Consider the following 20,259-nt stretch of genomic DNA (forward strand, 5'->3'; position numbering starts at 1 on the left):
AGCCCTGTCCCAGTACATGTACTCCAAGGTTGGACCACGTATCTTATGATTTTTCCCTGAAGCTGGGGCTTGAGTCCAGCTGTCTAGTTAGGGAGTCCTGCAAGAAACCTCACCTGGGAAGTCCTCAGATTTGACTCTTGTGTGTATCAGCTAGTGTGGGGTCAGGTTCATCCAGCACCTGCAACAACCAATATACATAGTGGTGGATGCAGCTCTCAGTTAATTCCACCCCTAGTCCTACTCATGCAAATCAATTGGTGCTCTGATCTGGCCCGGCCCAGCCTGCCACAGGATCCCAAAGCAATGTTAATTATCCTACTCCTCATCATAATATAGTCCAACGGCACTTGAGCAGCCTGGACATCCAGTACAGCATGGCATTGGTCTTCCATATTGATGACACCAAGGAAACTAAATCTTAGGAGCAAGAAATGGCAAGTACTCTGCATACGTTGTTAAGTTTAAATCTCCAGAAAGTGGGAGATAAAACTTATGAAGGTTCAGGTGTCTGCTATGTTCACGAAATTTTTAAAGTTCCAATGATCTTGTGAGTGCTGAAACATTCCCTTCTAAAGTACAAGACAATTTTTTGTATCATACATTCCTACCACTTAAGATAAAAAATGAGAATTCTGGATAAGCCTCTTGGAATTGGAGGCAGCATGTTCAGTGTACTTGGCAATACATGTATCAGATGGCTTGGAAAGCTGCTGGCTTTTAATGAAACCTGGGGAAATAAAGGGCTCTGTAGTCAGTACATCCTGTGATACAAGCAGCCCTGCCACTTGGGCTACGTGAGTCAGCAGATCTTGTGGTACTAGAGAAAGATGCCATGTCGTGCTTCTGGCAAGCTCCAATAGGCAAGTTGCAGCATAAGCCCCAGGGTTCTGGAGCAAGGCCATGCCATCTGCTGAAGGGAATGTTACAGCATTTGAAAAAGAGCTCCTGTCATGATACTCAGCCCTATTAGAAACCGATTAGCAAGTCATATCTCATAGCCACCTAGTGACCATAAGTTGGATTTACTGTGTCGTAAGATTAGGCAGGTGCAGAAACAGTGCATTGCTAGGAATCAGGAGTCCAGAGGTTAGACTCCAGCAGAGAACACAGGAGGGCTGAACAAACAGGTGGCTGAGACTCTCACGCCCCCACCACTGTTGTCCCAATGCAGCTCCATCAGGTTGCAGGGACATTCCCCATTATTGGGTCACTTTGTCATGACTGTGAACTGCAAATATCTGTAGCTACACCTTTACACCCTTTTCAGGGTCAGTGGTGGTGGTGATGAAAGCGATTGGGGAAAGGAACTTTTCCTAGTAGGCAGAGTTTCAGGGAACCATTTAGTCAGATTTGGAAGACAGAATTGGCTATGGCTGAAGGTATATTCATGGGCAGTGAAAATGTTAACCTTCTTTTTCATAGGTTTGGTAAAAGAAACAGGGAAAAGCTGAAACAGATGGCAGGTGGATGGACCTCTGAAGGAAGAGCACGCAGTGGACGGATCTTTATGGCACATACTGTTCATCAGAGTTTCCACAGCAGAAGGGGCATGAACCAACCAAGTAGACAGGATGACTAGGTCAGTGCACATTAGGCTGCTTCTGTCTGTGGCCAGCCCCTTTGTTCCACAACGGACTCACCATGGGTAGCTGTGTTGGCAAAAACTGAGGCCATGAATGGGCCTGACTCCTTGAACTCTGTCCAAGGCTGATCGATGTTGCTGCTGCTGCTACTGATGCTCAGCAGCAGAGACTAACACTGAGCTCTTAGATTTGTTTGACTTAGTTATTTCAAAATGAGAGAGAGAGAATAACTTTCCACCTTCAAGTTCACTCCTCAAACTCCCATAACAGCTTAGTTAAGGGCCAAAATGAAGCCAGAAGTGAGGAATTCAATCTGTGTCTTCCAGCTACATGGTAGAGATCCAAATCCTTGGGCCATTATCTATTACCTCTCAGGAACATTAGCAAGAACCTGGATTGGAAGGACAGTCTCATGACTGCTTTTCGTTTGTGTTCTGAGCTTGCCTTCCTGATTCACGTATCTTAGCCATCACCAATAGACAAGCACTCAAAGAATAACTGATATTGACACAGCATTTTGCATGACATGGTTTCAGACCAAGGAAAGGTGTGGGGGTGGTGTTTGTCTAGAAGACCCTTGCTCACACTAAGTACCACACCATTTACAAGCTATCAAATTCAAGGAGTGGAGCAATGACTTATTCAAAGCACAGTTGAGGCTTTACGTTGGAAGTAACACCTATCCTTAAACCAATGGTTGTTACATAACACTATAGGAGTTTATATGAAGAAAATGGGACTAAAGATGAATTCATTTTGGTGTAAAACATTGAATTCAAGCACAGCTTTTCCAGAACACAGACTTTTCATGAACTTGTTGAGATACTTTTTATGGTACCACATCCAGTAGATAGGCTACACGGATCTAGAGGTAAGGCAGAATAAGTAAGCCATGCACTACCACTCCCAATGTTACATCTGAAGAGTCTGCTTCATGGCCCTGCAGCTGGAGCTGTACTAGGCTACAGGTTCTGCTACTGAAAGGTAGAATACTTCCATCAGAGGACATGGTAAGAGTTCCCTAAACTTCAAGAAAGCCATGCTCTTTGGCTGCTGTGGGATTCTAATGCCAGATCAGCACGCAACCATCAGAAGGAGGTGGACACTGCTGATACAGAAGAGGACAGAGAGGACTACACTGGTTCCTCAGGGGACACACTAAGGGGAATTTCTTGGTATTTTCAAGTCCAGCTGTAATCGCAAATGAGCAAGTACTGCAACCACAAACTGATAAAGGCATGGTAAGTTGGATCTGAAACATCTCACAAATGAATGCCTGGTTCAATCTATCAATCAAACTGCCTGCACAAGCAGGGGTGCTTAGCTGGGGTAGAGGGGGAAACCAAAGGCGGGTGGGTGAGGGAGAAAATGAGCACCAACTATGGCTTTGGAATCAGCTGCCAAAGCAGAGCATACAGTTAGTTCCATTGTTCTCCTCTTGTAAAAATTTCTCCAAATTGTGATTAGTAAGAATTTAGGATACAATAACATATTGTGTGTCATATGAAGGACTACAGGTAGGAGCTACTAAGCTCCAAATATAAAGAAAAAATGAGGAAACAGAATGTTAATTAGGCAATTTGACCAGTTTATGCTGTATACAGCTGTTGAAATATTGCACTGCCCTCCATAAAAAGGTATTATATGTCCAAATTTTTTTAAGATTGATTTTATTAGAAAGGTAGAGTTAGAGAGGGACATCCCAGAAGAGAGGAGAGAAAGGACAGGAGAGAGAGGAGAGAGGAGAGGGAAAGAGAGAGAACTCCATTCAGGTCTCACACACTGGCAGCAGGGCCACACGCACCTGGGTTATCTTCTGGTGCTTTCCTGGATGCATCAACAGGGAGCTGAACTGGAGCTGGAGTAAACAGTACTTGAAACAATGCACATATCGGATGATGGCATTGCAGAAGTGGCGTAACCCACCGTGTCACAACTCTGGCTTTAATCTTTAAGGAAGGGGGAAAAAAGAATCTTATGTACGTTATACAGAGCAAACAATGTGAGAATCAAGAGATCCAAGAAATATGAAGAACAGACTCTTTGGAGCCTAGGCCTGCCAGCAAGCCCCGACGTCACCCAGGGTGAGACCACAGTGTTCTTAGGCTGCAAGAACCTCCGGGGACAAAGTGGTGAGAAACGTCCTTTTATTCAGCCCAAGTTCCAGGATTAGAAAGATTTAAGAAAAGGGAGGGTTTTCAAGTAGTCCCTTCACCCAGTAATGACACTGTGATTGGATAAAAGGCATGCCTAATTCTACTGACCTTCCAATCGTGTCTGAGGTCACGTTCTATATACAGGGTTGGAAGTTACATCTTAGGCCACAGCAGAGAAGCTCTGGGTCACACCACCACGTAGCAGGCAGAGACCTGGGGGCAATTTCGCACAGCAGACTCTGATGAATGGTTTTTGTGTCTGCCTCAATCCACTTTTTCAGTGTGTGCACCTATATTCCAGCTACCTCTTTTCTTAGAGAAGGTCCCCTGGTTAAAACAGGAACCATCTCATCCACAAGGTCCTACTACCTCCCTGCCCAGTAGATTTAGCTTGATGATGGAGGGACACTGGGTACACAAAACTCCTCTTGGCCAACGCTTTGTGGTGACTTTCATCGGATCAGTAGAGGCTCATCCTTGTTATGCTATTTTCCTGGTCAATCCTGCTTCCTCACGCTTTTTTTTTTTTTTCTTTTCCAGAGAGCATTTCCTTAATAAATCACTGGAAAAAGAATTCTTGTATTTCTTGTTAAGACAACCTGACCCCATTCAGTCTGTGGCCTAATAAAGACCTTCGTTATCAGGAATGTTGAGGGTGGATTTTATACATAGAAAAGGAGTACACAGAAGTTTTCTTGATGAATGTATAGAGACATGCTACAACACAACAACCCTCGAAAACAATGTGCTAAATGAAAGAAGCCAGACATAAAAAGACCACAGAGTAAAATTCCACTGGTCGGAAATGCTCAGAATAGGCAATTTCATAGCTATAGAAAATAAATCAGTGATTATCAGGGGTTGGGTGTGGGGTGCAGTGGGAAGGAATGGGAATGGCCGCTAATGGATGTAAGATTTCTTTTTAGGGTGATGGCAATGTTCAAAAATAAGTTTGTGGTAAAGACTATACAATTTTGTGAATACACTAAAAGCCACTGGATTGTTTCCTTTAAAAAGTAAAGTTTGTGGTATTTAAACTATATCTCAACACGGCTTTGAAAAAGGATTTGAAGAAATAAAATATATTTTAAAAACTTTTGCTTTAAATAGCCAATAGTCCAGTTATTACATATACAATTTTTAAATGCACACTGAATGTAACAAATTTTCAGTCTTGGAATTAGCTTTTTTTTTTTTCTTAAGGCCTATTTCTTTAATCTGAAAGGCAGATTCTAACGGACAGCAGAAGTCAGACGTTCTTCATCTGCTGGTTCACTCCCCCACATGGCCACAACAACCAGAGCTGAGCTGGTCTGAAGCCAGGAGCCAGAAGCCTCTTCCCAGCCTCCCTTATGGGTTCAGGAGCCAAAGGCCTCAGGCCATCCTCTGCTGCTTTATCAGGCCATAAGTAGAGTGCTGGATTGGAAGTGGAGCAGCTGGGACACGAACCGGTGCCCAAATGGGATGCTGGCACTTGTAGGTTAAGACTTAGCTTGATATGCTACGCTGGCCCCAGAATTAGCCTTTTGCTAATATTAAATTTTATCAGATGCTTACCTATTTGATGAATCAATTTTAAACATTTTAAATGGTATTTTTAAATTTAATATTTTATCTCTTTCGTAAGTGCTTCAGATGTTGAATTTAGGTTCTTCCTGGATCCTTACAATATTTTAATATTAGTGAAAATCTCATGACCCTAAATTTTTCTTAGATGTCTTGATGCTATCCATAAGTTTAGTAAGAGCCCAACTTAAACTCAGAAGTTTAAATTGCTTAATTTTGCATTTGAAATTATAAATAAGGCTGTCATTCTCTGCATACAGTACCTCTAAAAGATGACAAATTCAACCACCAAATATACAGAGAATCATTTTAATGTTGAGGTTTCAACTCTTTCCCAATTTTTCTTTTCCTTTAATTCTAAAATGTCCTGGAATCAAAAGACGCATGATTATGCACACTAAAAAAAAATCCAGTAAATCAAGATTAATTTGACCAGACTTTTGCCTGATGTATAAAACATGAAACCATCGCTCACTTCCAATCATTGTATCTAATTCCCTTTTTGAATCACTTTGTCTTTGATTACAAGACTGAAACAAGATGTTAGACTCAGGTTTCATACACTCACAAAAGCTTTCCCACTTGGTAAATACCTGGTTCAATTTTTATGCTATTTAAGTCTTAGGATTTGTGTCTTTCCACTTTATTGTATTCTCTGAAACTCACTCATGTATGTAAATAATTCCTACTTAAATTTTTGCATACTTCACATTTGGCTTTGTCTGATTTGTGCTTACACTGAGGTCATCATGAAAACATTCACTAACCCTGTTTACAAAATGATCCCTTTTTCCTCTAAGAATTTTCTACCCAGAACCAGTGCTAAATTCAGGGATGATCAGGAATAAAGACATCTGTCTGCACTTAAGGAATTCAGAGTCTAGTGGGGGAAGACCTGTAACAAATGGAAAATCCTTAAGTGCTTGCTTCATGGGAAATGAGGGCAGTGATCTCTCAGGAGGATGGCGCTGTGTGATTCACGGCTGTTGTCACCCACTGTCTAACACACAGTCACATTCAGTGTGGGTTAAACCCAGCGGCTGCTGAGTGCAGCTCAATCCCGGCTGCTCTCTTTACCATCCAGAAGGAAGGATGAGAACCAGCAAGCTCTGAGCCCTACTGTCTCACTGAGACCCCGAAACTGCAAACAGTTACAAACATTGTAAATTGCTTACTTTTTTTTTTTCACTTTCCCAATGGCAAAGCAGTTCAAAAAGCCAACATTTCTCTCTCTGGAAGCCACCAAAAGCCACATCAGCCTAGTTTTATGTGTGTGTGTTGTACTGGAAGGTGAGGTAAGAGTCTGTTTAGGAGACCTGCTGGGCTCCACACAATGGCTCAATTGGCTAATCCTTCACCTGTAAGTTCCAGGATCCCATTTGGTCCCTGGTTTGTGTCCCAGCTGCTCCACTTCCCTTCTACCTCCCTGCTTGTGGCCTAGAAAACCAGTGGAAGATGGTCCAAAGCCTTGGGACCCTGCACCTGCGTGGGAGATCCTGGAAGAAGCTCCCGGTTTTAGATCAAGTCAGCTCAGTTCCTGCTGGTATAGCCATTTGGGGAGTGAACCGGTGAATGGAAGATCTTTCTCTCCGATTCTCTCTTCAAACCTGCCTTTCTGACACAAATAACGACAGAGAGGAGAGAGACAGAGATCTGTTTCTCTGCTTCTGGATAGAGGCAGTTAGGTAAAAGTGGGACTGGGGCTTGCATAGGCGTTGTCGTATCTTAAGCTGGGAGTGCCAACGCAGCAGTCTGCAGGGCAGACTTTGGAAGGCCCTGTAAGGCTGCTTTATTTACACACATACTTGCATTTTAGTATCTATATTAACACAAGTATGCTGGTTTTTAAACACCTGCCTCTTCCCTACTCCTCTGTTGGCTCGGCGTCCAGCAGAATGGTGGGAACACAGTAACTCCTCAAAAATTGGAGCATAAGTTAAAGAACGAAGGCAGGCAGGCGACCAGCAATGTGAAGCACTGTCCAGTGGTAACGTCACCTGCATGGTGGGGATTGTCAGGAAAAGGGCCAATCCAGGATGGCCAGCAGCCTAAGATCCCAACCAATGGTGAGATTCGTTTGGTAAACCTGGCATCTCAGAAAGAAAACCCTAAGGAAAGGAATGTGGACGTGGGAAAGGCACACATTACACGCACTTCCTAATGCACTGTAGCTCCTGGAAGGCCGGTACCTTGCACAGAGATCAACATGGTGGGGTCGCCTCAGGAGGCGACTTCCGAAGCACAGAGGGGAGGCTCCGTTTGCCAAGGCGGACTGAAGGCTGAGCGCTGGAGACGACGCAGCTGGATGCAGCGCGGGGCGCCCGGGTCTGCACACTCCAGGACAAGGGCTCCGTGACGGCGGCTTCCAGGGGGCGGAACGCCGAACGCGGGAGCGCCGGCCTCCCGCCGGACGCACTTTGCAGCTGCACCCGCGAGCTCCCGGCGGGCGGAGGAGCGCGCCCGGCCCGGTCCCTGGCGGCGGCGGAGGGGGCCTGGCAGCCAAGGAGAGAGAAGGGCTGCCGCCTGCACAGCCTCCCTGCCCGCGGCACCGGCCACAGGCTTCGCCGGGCCCCTTTCCCGGCCTCCCTCCGGCCCTCCGAGGGACAGCGAGGACGGCCGCCGGCCGCAGCCCACCCCCGGGAGCATGGCGGACGAGGTGGGCACGGGGCCCGGCTCCAAGTCCCACTGCTACCACTTCCTGGAGACGCGGAGGGAAGCCGGCCGCTCAGGGTGGACGTCCCGCCCCCTCGGGTCCCTGATTGGTCAGCCGCTCCCTGGAGGCGCTCCGCCGGCTGCTGATTGTCTCGGGCGCGCTGTCTGTCACCTGCGGCCGTGTGGGGACTCTGGGTCGCTCAGGGAAGCGTTACCGGAGGCTCGGTGGGCCTCTCGAGAGGTTGGTGGGGGGTCCTGAGCCCCGGCTGTGTCTGCGGTGGTGAGGTCGGCTTTTTCTGTCACCCCGGCCGGCCAGGGTACCATCGGGCGGATGGAGGGCAGAGGGTGGCGACCGAACGGAGGTTTACAAGTGAACTCGGGGACTCTTGACCCTGGCCGGAGTGGGAGAGGGAGCTGGGCTGGAGGCCCGAGGGAAGCGGGCAGGGGGTCTCGTCCGAATTGGCTGGGGAGTTTCAGGGGCCGAGGGGTGCGGGCCGCAGGCGTTTCTGCCCTCCAGAGAGAGCACTGACTCAAGTATTGAACTCTGTCTTTTCTTCAGATGGGCAGCTCTCAGAAAAGACATACGCAAAGGACGGATGGATCCCAGTGCATATATTAAAAGCATGTTGGGAGAAAGATAAGGTATTCACGGGTGGTTTCACTGTGGTTAATTGCACCAGAACAGTTTCAGGTGGAGACAAATTTGGAAGCCATGGCTTGTTTATAGTATTCAACTTTTTGGTTTGTAGACTTCCGAAGCCACGGTATTCCTTTACCTGCCGAGTACACTCCTGGCTAGTAACTACGGTCCTGATTATTCTGGGAATGGATTGTAATCATGAGTTTTTAATAACGGTGGTTAGCAGTGTGAGTGAATTTTTCTTTCAAAAAGGCATACCGAAGGTTGAATAATAAGCCTCGAGTTTGTAACATTTGCTGGTGGAATACAGGTGAAATTTACATGCTATTAAGGTGATTTAGACTGGCGGGCTGGTTCAGTTGAGATTGGAAGCAGCTTGCTTTGGAAACACCTGGTGTCTTGTAAGAGCTGGAGCAGTTGCTTCGCTGGCAGCCTAAGCCATCGGGGCCTGCCTGCCGCCTGTATTAAGTCAGGTGTCAGGACATCCCAGACGTTGTTAAAAATACCCAAATCAGTTGTTAACCATAGAACTGGGTTCTCAGCTCAACGCTGTTAAATTCTCAGCAACAATTAGGGTAAGTAAGATCTGGGCATTTGTGGTTTGAAAGATGTGTTAGGCCAGTTTGAGCACTGCGGTGTCAATGACTTACCCCGTAGAGGTGTTTCAGAAATTCTAAAATATTTATGAGACCATGGATTCCTTGATTTTCCTTCTAGTTCAGAAGTAAGCTCCTGGAGAATGACACTTAAATATAATCCTGAAGTAGTGTTTGCTCAAGCAGTATCAGGAAGTTGCCGTGGCTGCAGCCAGGCTGGCTCGTGCACAGGGTTGGCCTGGGGCGGACAGACAGCAAATGCCCTGCTGTGCTTGCACTGTCCGCAGAGCCGAGCGCTAGGCACTGCTTCCTGTTAGGCTTCCACGAGAGGTCAACTCCAAGTTTGTTTAGTAGTGATAGTTGGCTGAATTATTTTCATCTCACAGAGTGCTTCGGGGTTGTTGGGAGAGGTAATATCCCAGTAAGTGAACCTCATTTGGAGAGGAATACCTTCTGGAAATAATTGCAGATCGTGCCTTCTGAATATTACTTTGCTAAAGAACAAGCATAATTCATGCCTAAAATTTTTACATTGATGTGAAGTATAAAGGTATTTGAAACAGGAGTGAGTACTTTCAGGTCAACTTTACCACTAAAGGTAGTGAAAAAAAAATATGTATTATCAGGGGGAGAAAAGGGGAGGTGTGTGGGGGGAGAATACCTATGCTTATAAAAATGTATCGTGGAAAATAATATAAATTTTAAAAATTCCAAAAGCTAAGTAAATAAAATATTTGACCACGAAAGTTATAATCACTGTGGCATTCAAGTTTGAGAAATGTGTGGTGACCCCCAAATCCAGTTTAACGTAAATAACAGCTTTAGGTTAAAAAAAAAAAGGTCCAATTGTATTTTATCTCCTAGAAGATGTTTTTCATCTTATACGTGAGTTCCTCACTGCAAGGCTTGGCCAAGTGAAGCATTTGAGCGAGAGACGTAATGTAAAAAAAAATGACCTACAGATTAAAAATGTGAAACTGAATGCATTCCATGACTAACAGCATGAATCTTGGCGGATGTCACTTGAACAGGCAGCTCAGGATGAATCAGTCTAGATCTGGACCCGATGGTGGAGGTGAAGAAGTGTCATCGCGAGACCATCGTCATCATGAGAATGAGACAAGGTGGCAGCAGGAGCGTCTCCACAGAGAAGAAGCCTACTACCAGTTTATTAATGAACTCAATGATGAAGATTATCGGCTAATGAGAGATCATAATCTTTTAGGCACCCCTGGTAAGAGATGAGTGAAATAATAGGCTTTCGTTCGTTCGTTTTTTTTTTTTTTTTTAAATCATTACAAAGAGGGATTTCAAAATAGAGTGTTTTCTTCCCTCCTTTTTCGCTCTCCCGAATACAGTGTACTGTTTTTCTTAGTTGATTACCAACTTTTTAGGGCTGTGGTACAAGAGGTTAAGCTGCTGCCTGAGATGCCAGATCTGAGACCAAAATGTTGGTTGGAGTCCCAGCTGCTTTGCTTCCCATTTAGCTCCCTGCTTATGCACCTGGGAGACAGCTAACGATGGGCCAATACTTGGACCCATGCCACCCATGTGGCAGGCCTGGCTGGAGCTCTGGGCAGCTTGGCCCACAGTCTCCTGGCAGTGAACCAATGATGAGGAGATAACTTCACCTCTCTCTCTGTTTCTCCCCTCCACCATTCTCTGATACTCTGCCTTTCAGAGAAACTATTAAATAAAAAACTTAATATAACAAGACAGAAAATCACTCAATGTTGTATTTTAAAAGTAGGTGAGAATATTGGACATATTGTGTGTTATACCAATGCCAAAATAATTGGAGAATGTGTATAGTAGTGTTAATTACTTACATATAAGGTCTGTTTCTCTGAATATTTGGACAAATAAAATATGGGTAGAATCACATTTTAATTCAGGATGTTATAATTTATTTATTCAGCAGAGTTAATAATCTCCCCAACTCCATGGTACATTATACACTTTTCAGAATCATTTTGTAAATAGTCTCATTGAAGTTCCTGCGCAACAGCTCAGTGGCTAAATCTTCACTTGGACCTGCTCGTATCCCATATGGGTGCCAGTTTGTGTCCCAGCAGCTCCACTTCCCATCCAGCTCCCTGCTTGTGGTCTGGGAAAGCAGTCGAGGATGGCCCAAAGCCTTGGGACCCTGCACCTATGTGGGAGACCTGGAAGAGACTCCTGGCTCCTGGCTTTGGATCAGCTCAGCTCTGGCCATTGCAGCCCCTTTGGGCATGAATTAGTGGATAGAAGATTTTTTTCTCTCCTCCTCTCTGTAGATCTGCCTTACTAATTAAATAAATCTTTAAGAAGAAAACCAGGAAAACCAAATGATAGAATTGAAATTTTAATGTTTGTATATTGTATATTATGACCATCTAATGAAGTATTGAAGTAAAACTTTTAAGCATTTGTTTTCTCTAGAAATACTCTTATTTCTTTTGAAAGATGTCTTTCTTTGAATAGCAGAGTCAGTGTGAGCACAACTATCTTGTGTTTCCCTCTCTCCGTGTGCACAGCAGCCTGCTCGGCAACAGGAGCCTGAGCGTTTGGGCAGCCCAGGTGCATTAGCAGGAAGCTGGAGTTGAACTGAAGCAGCTGAGACTCGAACCAGTACCCATGTGGGATGCTGGCATTACAGGTGGCAGATTAACTTGCCGTGCCACACTGTTAACACGCTTATTTTCTTTTTAATTATGTCAAAAATTCTCAGAATGATAGCTTGTAAGTTTGGCGGTTACTCAAATTAAACCTTAATAAATTCTGATAAGCTAAGCTGATACATGTTTGAGTCAGTTGAATACTTTTAATTGTTTCCCATTTATAGACTATCTGAAAACAATAAGATACTGTCTTTTACAGATTAAAACTTTGTCTTATCCTTCATGAGATTTCACGAATGTTGATAAAATCCTTAGCAATTTTTCATTGTTTTAGGAGAAATAACATCAGAAGAGCTCCAGCAGCGGTTAGATGGAGTCAAGGAACGCCTGGCTTCTCAGCCTGACCCGAGAACTGCGCCCAGTAGCAGCGGAAACGCAGGTACTGGGGGACTTTGGCCATAGAAGGCGCAGCCTGTGCCATGAACATGCTGGATTGTGTTTAAATTTTCAGGTTTTAATGTATTCAGGTAATATTTATGTGAGTTTTACATTTAAAGTGGTATATTTAGTACAGAATGGAGTAACTAGTAAAATGTCAGATGCTTGCATTCAGGGAGCTTATATACATCAACTAGCATATGATTAAGTCAATTATAGTTCTTTCAATCTTAGAGTGTGCTCCATTTTACAAGAATGTAAATGAGTTTAGATTCTCAAAATTTATAACAGTGCAGGAAGAGGCAGAAGGCCTCTTAGATTTGTCATTTTATTGAGCAAACACTAAGTTATAAAAAGTTTTTTTTTTTTTTTTTAAGATTTTTTTTTATTTATTTGAAAGGAAGAGTTGCAGAGACAGAGACAGAGTCCTTTCATCACTGGTTCACTCCCCAGATGGCTGTGATGAGCAGGGCTGGGCCAAGCTGAAGCCAGGAAACAGGAGCTGCTTCAGGTCTCCCATTTGTGCACAGGGGCCCATGCACTTGGCCCTTTTCTCCACTGCTTTTCCAGGAGGGGAGCTGGATGGGATACTGGCACTGTAAGTGGTAGATTAAACCACTGTGCCACAGTGGTTTTTATGAAAAACAAAGCCTTTGTTTAAAAAATGTTGGATAAGAAACCTTCAAACTAAATAAAAGTAGATAAAGTTAAAAGTAAAATCCAACTGTCATAGTTCATGTACCTCTTAACCAATTCCACTTCTTTCCCCATGGGTATTCATTACTAATAGTGTCACATATGTCAAAATCATTGTATTAGATGCAGTGAAGTCTGTGTAAAGCCTCACAATGTAATGGTTCAACATATACTGTTTATTTCTCTCATGTTAACAATCCAGGGAATAAACTGTTCCACAGATCCTCTTGGGCTCTAACTAGGGCTGCCCAGCACAGGAGCTACTAGCCACATGTAAATGAAAAGCAAGTAAATGAAAAGCAAGTAAAACTGTAGTTTCTCAGTCCTAGCTACATTCAGGTGCTCTGTAGTTACAAGTGAATAGTGACTGTTGGACAGCACAAATGCACAGCATCTCCATTATTGCCGTAAGTTTTATAACTGCTCTTCCAGGGTATTGCTTGCATGATCAGCTAAGTCAGAATCACTGGGTCTTGATTCCAGCTCTCAGGAAGGAAGTTCAAGCTCTAACCTGACCGTAACAGGAATCTCTCTTAGTCTATTGATGATGAGTTAGTCCACAATCTTGCCTCACTGGTGAGCTGCCCTCATGCCTGTTGACCGCACTTTCACAATGGATAGAGCGGAGTAGATAATGAACAAAGTCACACACACACATATCATCATCATCATCATCATCACTATATTCAAAGAAGAAAGTAGCATTTTGAATAATGAAATGTTTAATTGCCTTTTAACCATATATTTTTCCAAACTAAATTAGAAATTGAACTGTAAACCATTTTCTCTGTTGGATATGTGAGTTGTACTGTATCAGTGTAACATAATTCTGGGCTTGCATATATTTTAATAGAAAATGTACTTATAACATGTAAAGGAGATTATATTTAGAATATATTTTCTTGGCAGCAGCAGCTAATTAAAGCAGCTTTAACTTCAGTATGTAAAAAAAATTTTGGGAGGCTGCAGTAACTTAAAAAACCTATTTAATAACTTTTGAACTAGAACAAACTTCAAAGAAAAAGTCTAATGAGCATGAGACTGCTTCTGTAGCACTTTGTACTTTATATAACCCACTGTTTACAAATGGAAAAGTTAAGCTTAGTACAGTGGCAGTGTCATAGTCCAAGATGTTTGACTAGGAGACATTTATTTCTAAATTGATTGACTCAGCAATTCAGCAGTGTTAATCAAGAATCTGACTTATGCTGGATATTGTTACGGTAACTGGGTGCATGACAGTGATTAAAACAAGTGTCCTAAATGGCTGCAAAATGTGTTTTAGTATGTATAACAGCTAACATTGGTATGGTACCTCCTATGGCAAATATCATGTTGGTTATTTTGTAAACATGTCTAACCTCATGGTAACCCTATGAGATTGATTCTGTTACTTCCAATTTCAACATGAGAATCTAGCCATAGAGAACTTGAATAACTTCTAGTCTGAGGTTCACTGAAGCACATGTGGGTTTTAGCATTAAGAAAGCTGAATTTCTTAAGATGTATATTCTTGGGGCTCCATGCAGTAGCGAAAGGACGCTAGATGGCTAAAGTCCTCTCTTAGCATGCATCACGATCCCGTATAGGCACCGGTTAAGTCCTGGATGCTCTACTTCCCCTCCAGCTCCCTGTTTGTGGCCTGGGAAATCAGTCAAGGATGACCTAAAGCCTTGGGACCCTGCACCTGCATGGGAGACCCGGAAGAGGCTCCTGGCTCTGGATAGACTCAGCTCCAGTTGTTGTGACTGGAGTGAACCAGCAGATGGAAATGTAGAGTTTTGGTATAGGATTTATTTCTTCACTTACTTTCACATTTTGCCAGTAATGAACAGACAGAAAGCAAGAATAAAATTTCACTCCAGCTTTCTCATAAGGATATTCCAGTATTTATGATTGCACATATATTTTAATTTTGCGGTATGCTTACAGTACACGCTTTTAGAGAGTCCAGGTTTTGTAAGCAGCTTTGTGTTGGAGCAGGTTAAGCCACCACCTACAGTGCTGGTGTTCTGTGTTGGAGTGCTAGTCTGCTTCCTATTCAGCTTCCTGCTAATGTGCCTGGGCAGGCAGTGGAAGATGGTGCAAGTACTTGGTCCTCTGCCACACGTTAGGGGGACCGGGAGAGAGAGTTCCTGATTCCTGACTTTTCCTGGCCTAGCCCTGGCTGTTGAGATATTTGGGTCATGATATAGTAGATGAAAGATTTCTCTTGGGGCCCGGCGGCATGGCCTAGCGGCTAAAGTCCTCGTCTTGAACGCCCCGGGATCCCATATGGAACCCTGGAACCAGGAACCTCTTCCGGGTCTCCCACGCGGGTGCAGTGTCCCAATGCATTGGGCCGTCCTCGACTGCTTTCCCAGGCCACAAGCAGGGAGCTGGATGGGAAGTGGAGCTGCCGGGATTAGAACCGGCGCCCATATGGGATCCCGGGGCGTTCAAGGCGAGGACTTTAGCCGCTAGGCCACGCCACCGGGCCCAATAAAAAATTGTTTTAAAGAAACTTCAGGTTTTGACACTTTTCATTCACTAAAATACACAGATGTTTTTTAGTACAAATTTTTGTTTTCTTACAAGTGTTTGATAAAGGCCTAAAGGCAGAGTTTGGGAATTGATTGCAAACTGATCTGCTATGCTTTTCAGACTCTGCAGTCCCTGGAGAAAGTTCAAATGAAGAGTCTCTGCTTGAATGGCTGAACACCTTTCGTCGCACAGGAAATGCAACTCGAAGTGGACAAAATGGGAACCAGACTTGGAGAGCTGTGAGTCGAACAAACCCAAACAGTGGAGAGTTTCGGTTTAGTCTGGAAATCCACATAAATCATGAAAATAGAGGACTTGAAATTGATGGCGAAGATTACATGCACATTCCACTTTCAGATACTAATAGAGATCACACTAGAACTAGACAACAGAGATCAACCAGTCCCGTGGCTAGGCGGACAAGAAGCCAGACCTCAGTGAATTTTAGTGGTGGTAGTTCTAACTCTGTGAGGACTAGGCGTGGTTCAAGGGGGCAGAATTCAGGTGAAGGGTCATTCTCAACATTGGGAAGGTTGAGAAATGGAATTAGGGGAACAGTTGGCACTCCCAGAACAAATGCTTCACGCCCTAATTTCAATAGTGCACATCAGTCAGGTGGCAGTGAACTCGGGCAAAGGGAGGGGCAGCGATTTGGGGCAGCACATGTTTGGGAAAATGGAGCTAGAAGTAATGTTACAGTGAGGAATACAAACCAAAGGTTAGAGCCAATAAGGTTACGATCTGCTTCTGGTAGTCGAAGCCGTTCACCAATCCAGAGACAGAGTGGCACTGTTTCTCACGATTCCCCAAGGGAAGGTAGACCTTTACAGCAAAGCACCAGAAGGTCTGTTAGGAGAGGAAGAGGTGTAACGCGTGTCTTTGTAGAGCAAGATAGAGGACGCAGAGCTGCTGCCTATACCCCATTCTCTAATTCAAGACTCGTGTCAAGGGTAACAGTGGAAGCAGGAGAAGAATCCAGCAGATCCTCCACTGCTGTACGACGGCATCCAACAATAACCCTGGACCTTCAAGTGAGAAGGATTCGTCCTGGGGAAAATAGAGATCGAGATAGTATTGCAAACAGAACTCGGTCTAGAGTAGGGCTAGCAGAAAATACAGTCACTATTGAAAGCAACAGTGGAGGCTTTCGCCGAACTATTTCTCGTTTAGAGCGGTCAGGTATTCGAACCTATGTTAGTACAATAACAGTTCCTCTTCGTAGGATTTCTGAGAATGAACTTGTTGAGCCATCATCCACAGCCCTGAGGTCAATTTTAAGGCAGATCATGACAGGCTTTGGGGAACTGAGCTCTCTAATGGAGGCTGAATCTGAGTCAGAGATTCAAAGACATGACCAGCGTTTGCCAGAGATGCATTCAGAACTGAGTAACTTAGCTACAGCTCATGACAACAGCCAGCACAGTGAAGGTTCCTCTCAAGACCTGAGGGTCCAAGATGACAGCATTGAAATGGATGCTGAAAATGAGGGCACCCAGCCTCATACTCACAACCGTGACAGACGAGCTGGGAGGCAGTTGCGCAATTCAAACAATTTAGTTGAAACTGGGACACTCCCCATCCTTCGCCTTGCTCACTTCTTCTTACTGAATGAAGGTGATGATGATGATCGCATCCGTGGCTTAACCAAAGAGCAGATTGACAATCTTTCCACTAGGAACTATGAGCATAACAATATTGATAGTGAGCTAGGTAAAATCTGCAGTGTGTGTATTAGTGACTACGTAACTGGAAACAAGCTCAGGCAGTTACCGTGCATGCATGAATTTCACATTCATTGTATTGACCGGTGGCTCTCAGAGAATTGCACTTGTCCGATCTGTCGGCAGCCTGTTTTAGGGTCCAGCCTAGCAAACGATGGGTGAAGTGATGGGGTCTTGTCAGATGATTGTATTTTAATACAGTTGACTATTCAGGCATTCTTTAGTTATTTGTGATGAGCTAATAACCAGGATGAAGAGTAACAGATTGTAGTTTGAACTATTTTTTTGTGTGCTTTTTTAACTTGTTAAAAAGAGGAAATTTATATAAAATTTAAGATGCAAATGTTATAAATTACCCAAAAGTACAGAATATAATCAATATTGTTATAACCAAATAACCTTTAAGATATCTTTTATTTTGATAATTTTGTCATGCTATGCACTTTTGTATCTACACAGTTCAGTAGGTTAAACATTGCTGTTCTTTTTCTTAATATTACAGCTAATTTTCCTTGGATTTTCAAGTTTTGTAGGCAGAGCATTATGTCCAGACAGTTGATGTCTAGATAAGCCTTTGAAAGAGTGTTTGGCCGAATGTTTGCTAAATACATTTAAGTTACTTGAAACAATTTAATCACACCGTGTGTGTGTAGTTATGTAATTTTAAGGTTAAAATATTCAGGCTAAAAACTTCAAGTTTGATTCATATTTAAGCTTTTGGGACAGTACTGCATACGGCACAATGTTTAGTTCTGACAAGATCATCTCGAAGTGGACTAAGATAATTTTAAAACAATTTACTAAAGCGTTTCTGACAATCTGTTACATTAGAAAACAAGCAATATATAGCACTGAGCAAGTATTTCTTTATTCAGAAATGGAATGTGGGAAATTTAGAACACATAGGTTATTTAATTTCAGTCTTTCTGTGACTTCTTTTGAATGTACAAATAATTCTTTGTACTATTAAGTGAGGTATTCAGTATGCATGGTTTCTCATATTTAATTTTGAAATCTAAAAAATGTCTATAAGGAATCAGATGCATAGACATGTTAAATTTACTTGGAAGCCAGAAAACTCCAAATAAAATATCTTTAAGACAATGTAAGCTTTATAAACACAAAATATGCATTGATGATCTCTTTCTGCCAATAAATATTAAACCAAAGGTTACACGTGAACTATTTTTTTTCCTATTGCTCATTGTGGTTTATTCATCTCAAAGTAGTTAATTCATACTAAGAGCCAGTAGTGTTTCAGATGTTGAGGTTTCCTCGGATGACAGACAAAAATTTTGGTCTTCACCAAAAAAGATGTATTTGTTCTTATAGATTAAAAATTAATGAAAAAAGTTAATTGCTGTTCTTTCATGTTTGTTGAAATGTATGTCATGGCGTTCTTGTGACTGGGCAAAATCATAAGAACAAAATGAGAAGCATCTGTGAAATTTGAAGATCTCTCCACATTGAATTTTTCTCTGATTAGTGGTTATGATTATCTTCATTAGGTTAGGTACATGCTCAGGACTGTGAGAGGGTACATTGAACATCTAGGGTCATCGTGAAAGTTGTGACTGTGGAGTAAATTCATGGAGATCAGTTATGAGATATTTGATTTGGGTCTGATTTAAAGACTTTACATATCATCTAAGGAGTTTTTATTTTACTTTCTAAATGTAGATGATAATTTTTAATAGCTAATGATAATTAGGTTACTTTTCTATAATTTTTTTTTAAAGACTTATTTATTTTTTATTACAAAGTCAGATATACAGAGAGGAGGAGAGACAGAGGGGAAGATCTTCCGTCCGATGATTCACTCCTCAAGTGACTGCAACAGCTGGAGCTGTGCTGATGCGAAGCCAGGAACCAGGAACTTCTTCCAGGTCTCCCACGCGGGTGCAGTGTCCCAAAGCTTTGGGCCATCCTCGCCTGCTTTCCCAGGCCACAAGCAGGGAGCTGGATGGGAAGTGGAGCTTCCGAGATTAGAACCGGCGCCCATATGGGATCCCGGTGCGTTCAAGGCGAGGACTTTAGCCGCTAGGCCACGCCGCCGGGCCCAATTAGGTTACTTTTCAAGTTTCAGGGAAACTGGTCTAGTACAGTGTGCAGAGCACAATGGAGTGGAGAGTGAGACGAAGCAGGGAACCCAGAAAGCGGCTGTTGTGATAAACGTTATCTTTTTTTGTTGTTTGTGGTCAGCATCATCATTGATAGCTATTCTCTAACACTGGTGGTGGCAGTGAAACTGGAAGGAAAGAGAAAGTTGTAAAGATGTGAAGCAGACATTTCCAGTTCCCATAAAGAAGTCAAAGAGGCGTCTCAGTGCAGGAAGGAGAGCTATCAAATTGCAACTCAAATGTGTACCAATTTAAATGCTGTTAACGTAGCTTAACCCATACACCTCGCACACTAGTTTCAATGTTACCATGTGTCTTAGCTTTTCATCACTGCGGTTAAAATGCATGAGAGGAGCATCTGAATAAAGGAGAAATTTTATGTTGGCTCACAGTTTGGAAGGTTCACACACCATTGGCCCCACTCGTCTGCTGTTTGAGGCAAGAACACAGGTTGAGGGAGGTTGCCTGGTGAGCCAGGACGCTGAGAGACACAGGAACACACACTTCCTCTACTCTGTGTAACCTCATGTCATAATGGTTCCTTCACAGGGAGCCACCTGATCCCAGTCAGTCACTTCCCAAAGGCCCCGCCTGCAACACCATAATTGGATCCAACCTCTACCCTGGTTATCAACCATTAGCCCTTATTGTTGATACCTGAGCTGGGGCAGACAGGTCCTATTCAAAGCATAGGACCTTGTGTGTCAACATCATGGGAGACCAAATCAACTTTTTAAATTTTAACATTATTTATTGAAAAGGGTAAAATTAGGAGAAACGGGAAATGAGATTGTCCATCCACTGATTTCACTCCGCAGAGCCTAGAGCCTGGATTCCATCCAGATCTCCCACATGGTGTTAGGGGCCCAAGGACTTGAGTCATCTTCTACTGCTTTCTAGTGCACATTAGCCAGGAACCTAGGTTAGGCTTAAGCCTATACTCTTGGGATGCTGGCGTCCAGGCAGTG

The 20,259-nt window shown here is 43.4% G+C and overlaps 1 protein-coding gene across 1 annotated transcript; it reads left to right on the forward strand.

Annotated features, from left to right (window-relative positions):
- Positions 1-8,084: 8,084 nt before the first annotated feature.
- Positions 8,085-18,353, forward strand: RNF6 (ring finger protein 6). Its single transcript, XM_058670951.1, has 5 exons — positions 8,085-8,237; positions 8,517-8,599; positions 10,225-10,427; positions 12,128-12,232; positions 15,571-18,353. The coding sequence occupies exons 3-5, from the start codon at positions 10,235-10,237 to the stop codon at positions 17,331-17,333; spliced, it is 2,061 nt and encodes a 686-aa protein (XP_058526934.1). The 5' UTR covers positions 8,085-8,237; positions 8,517-8,599; positions 10,225-10,234; the 3' UTR covers positions 17,334-18,353.
- Positions 18,354-20,259: the final 1,906 nt, after the last annotated feature.

The sequence above is a fragment of the Ochotona princeps genome, chromosome 12 (genome assembly GCF_030435755.1).
Source record: "Ochotona princeps isolate mOchPri1 chromosome 12, mOchPri1.hap1, whole genome shotgun sequence".
Classification (NCBI taxonomy): domain Eukaryota; kingdom Metazoa; phylum Chordata; class Mammalia; order Lagomorpha; family Ochotonidae; genus Ochotona; species Ochotona princeps.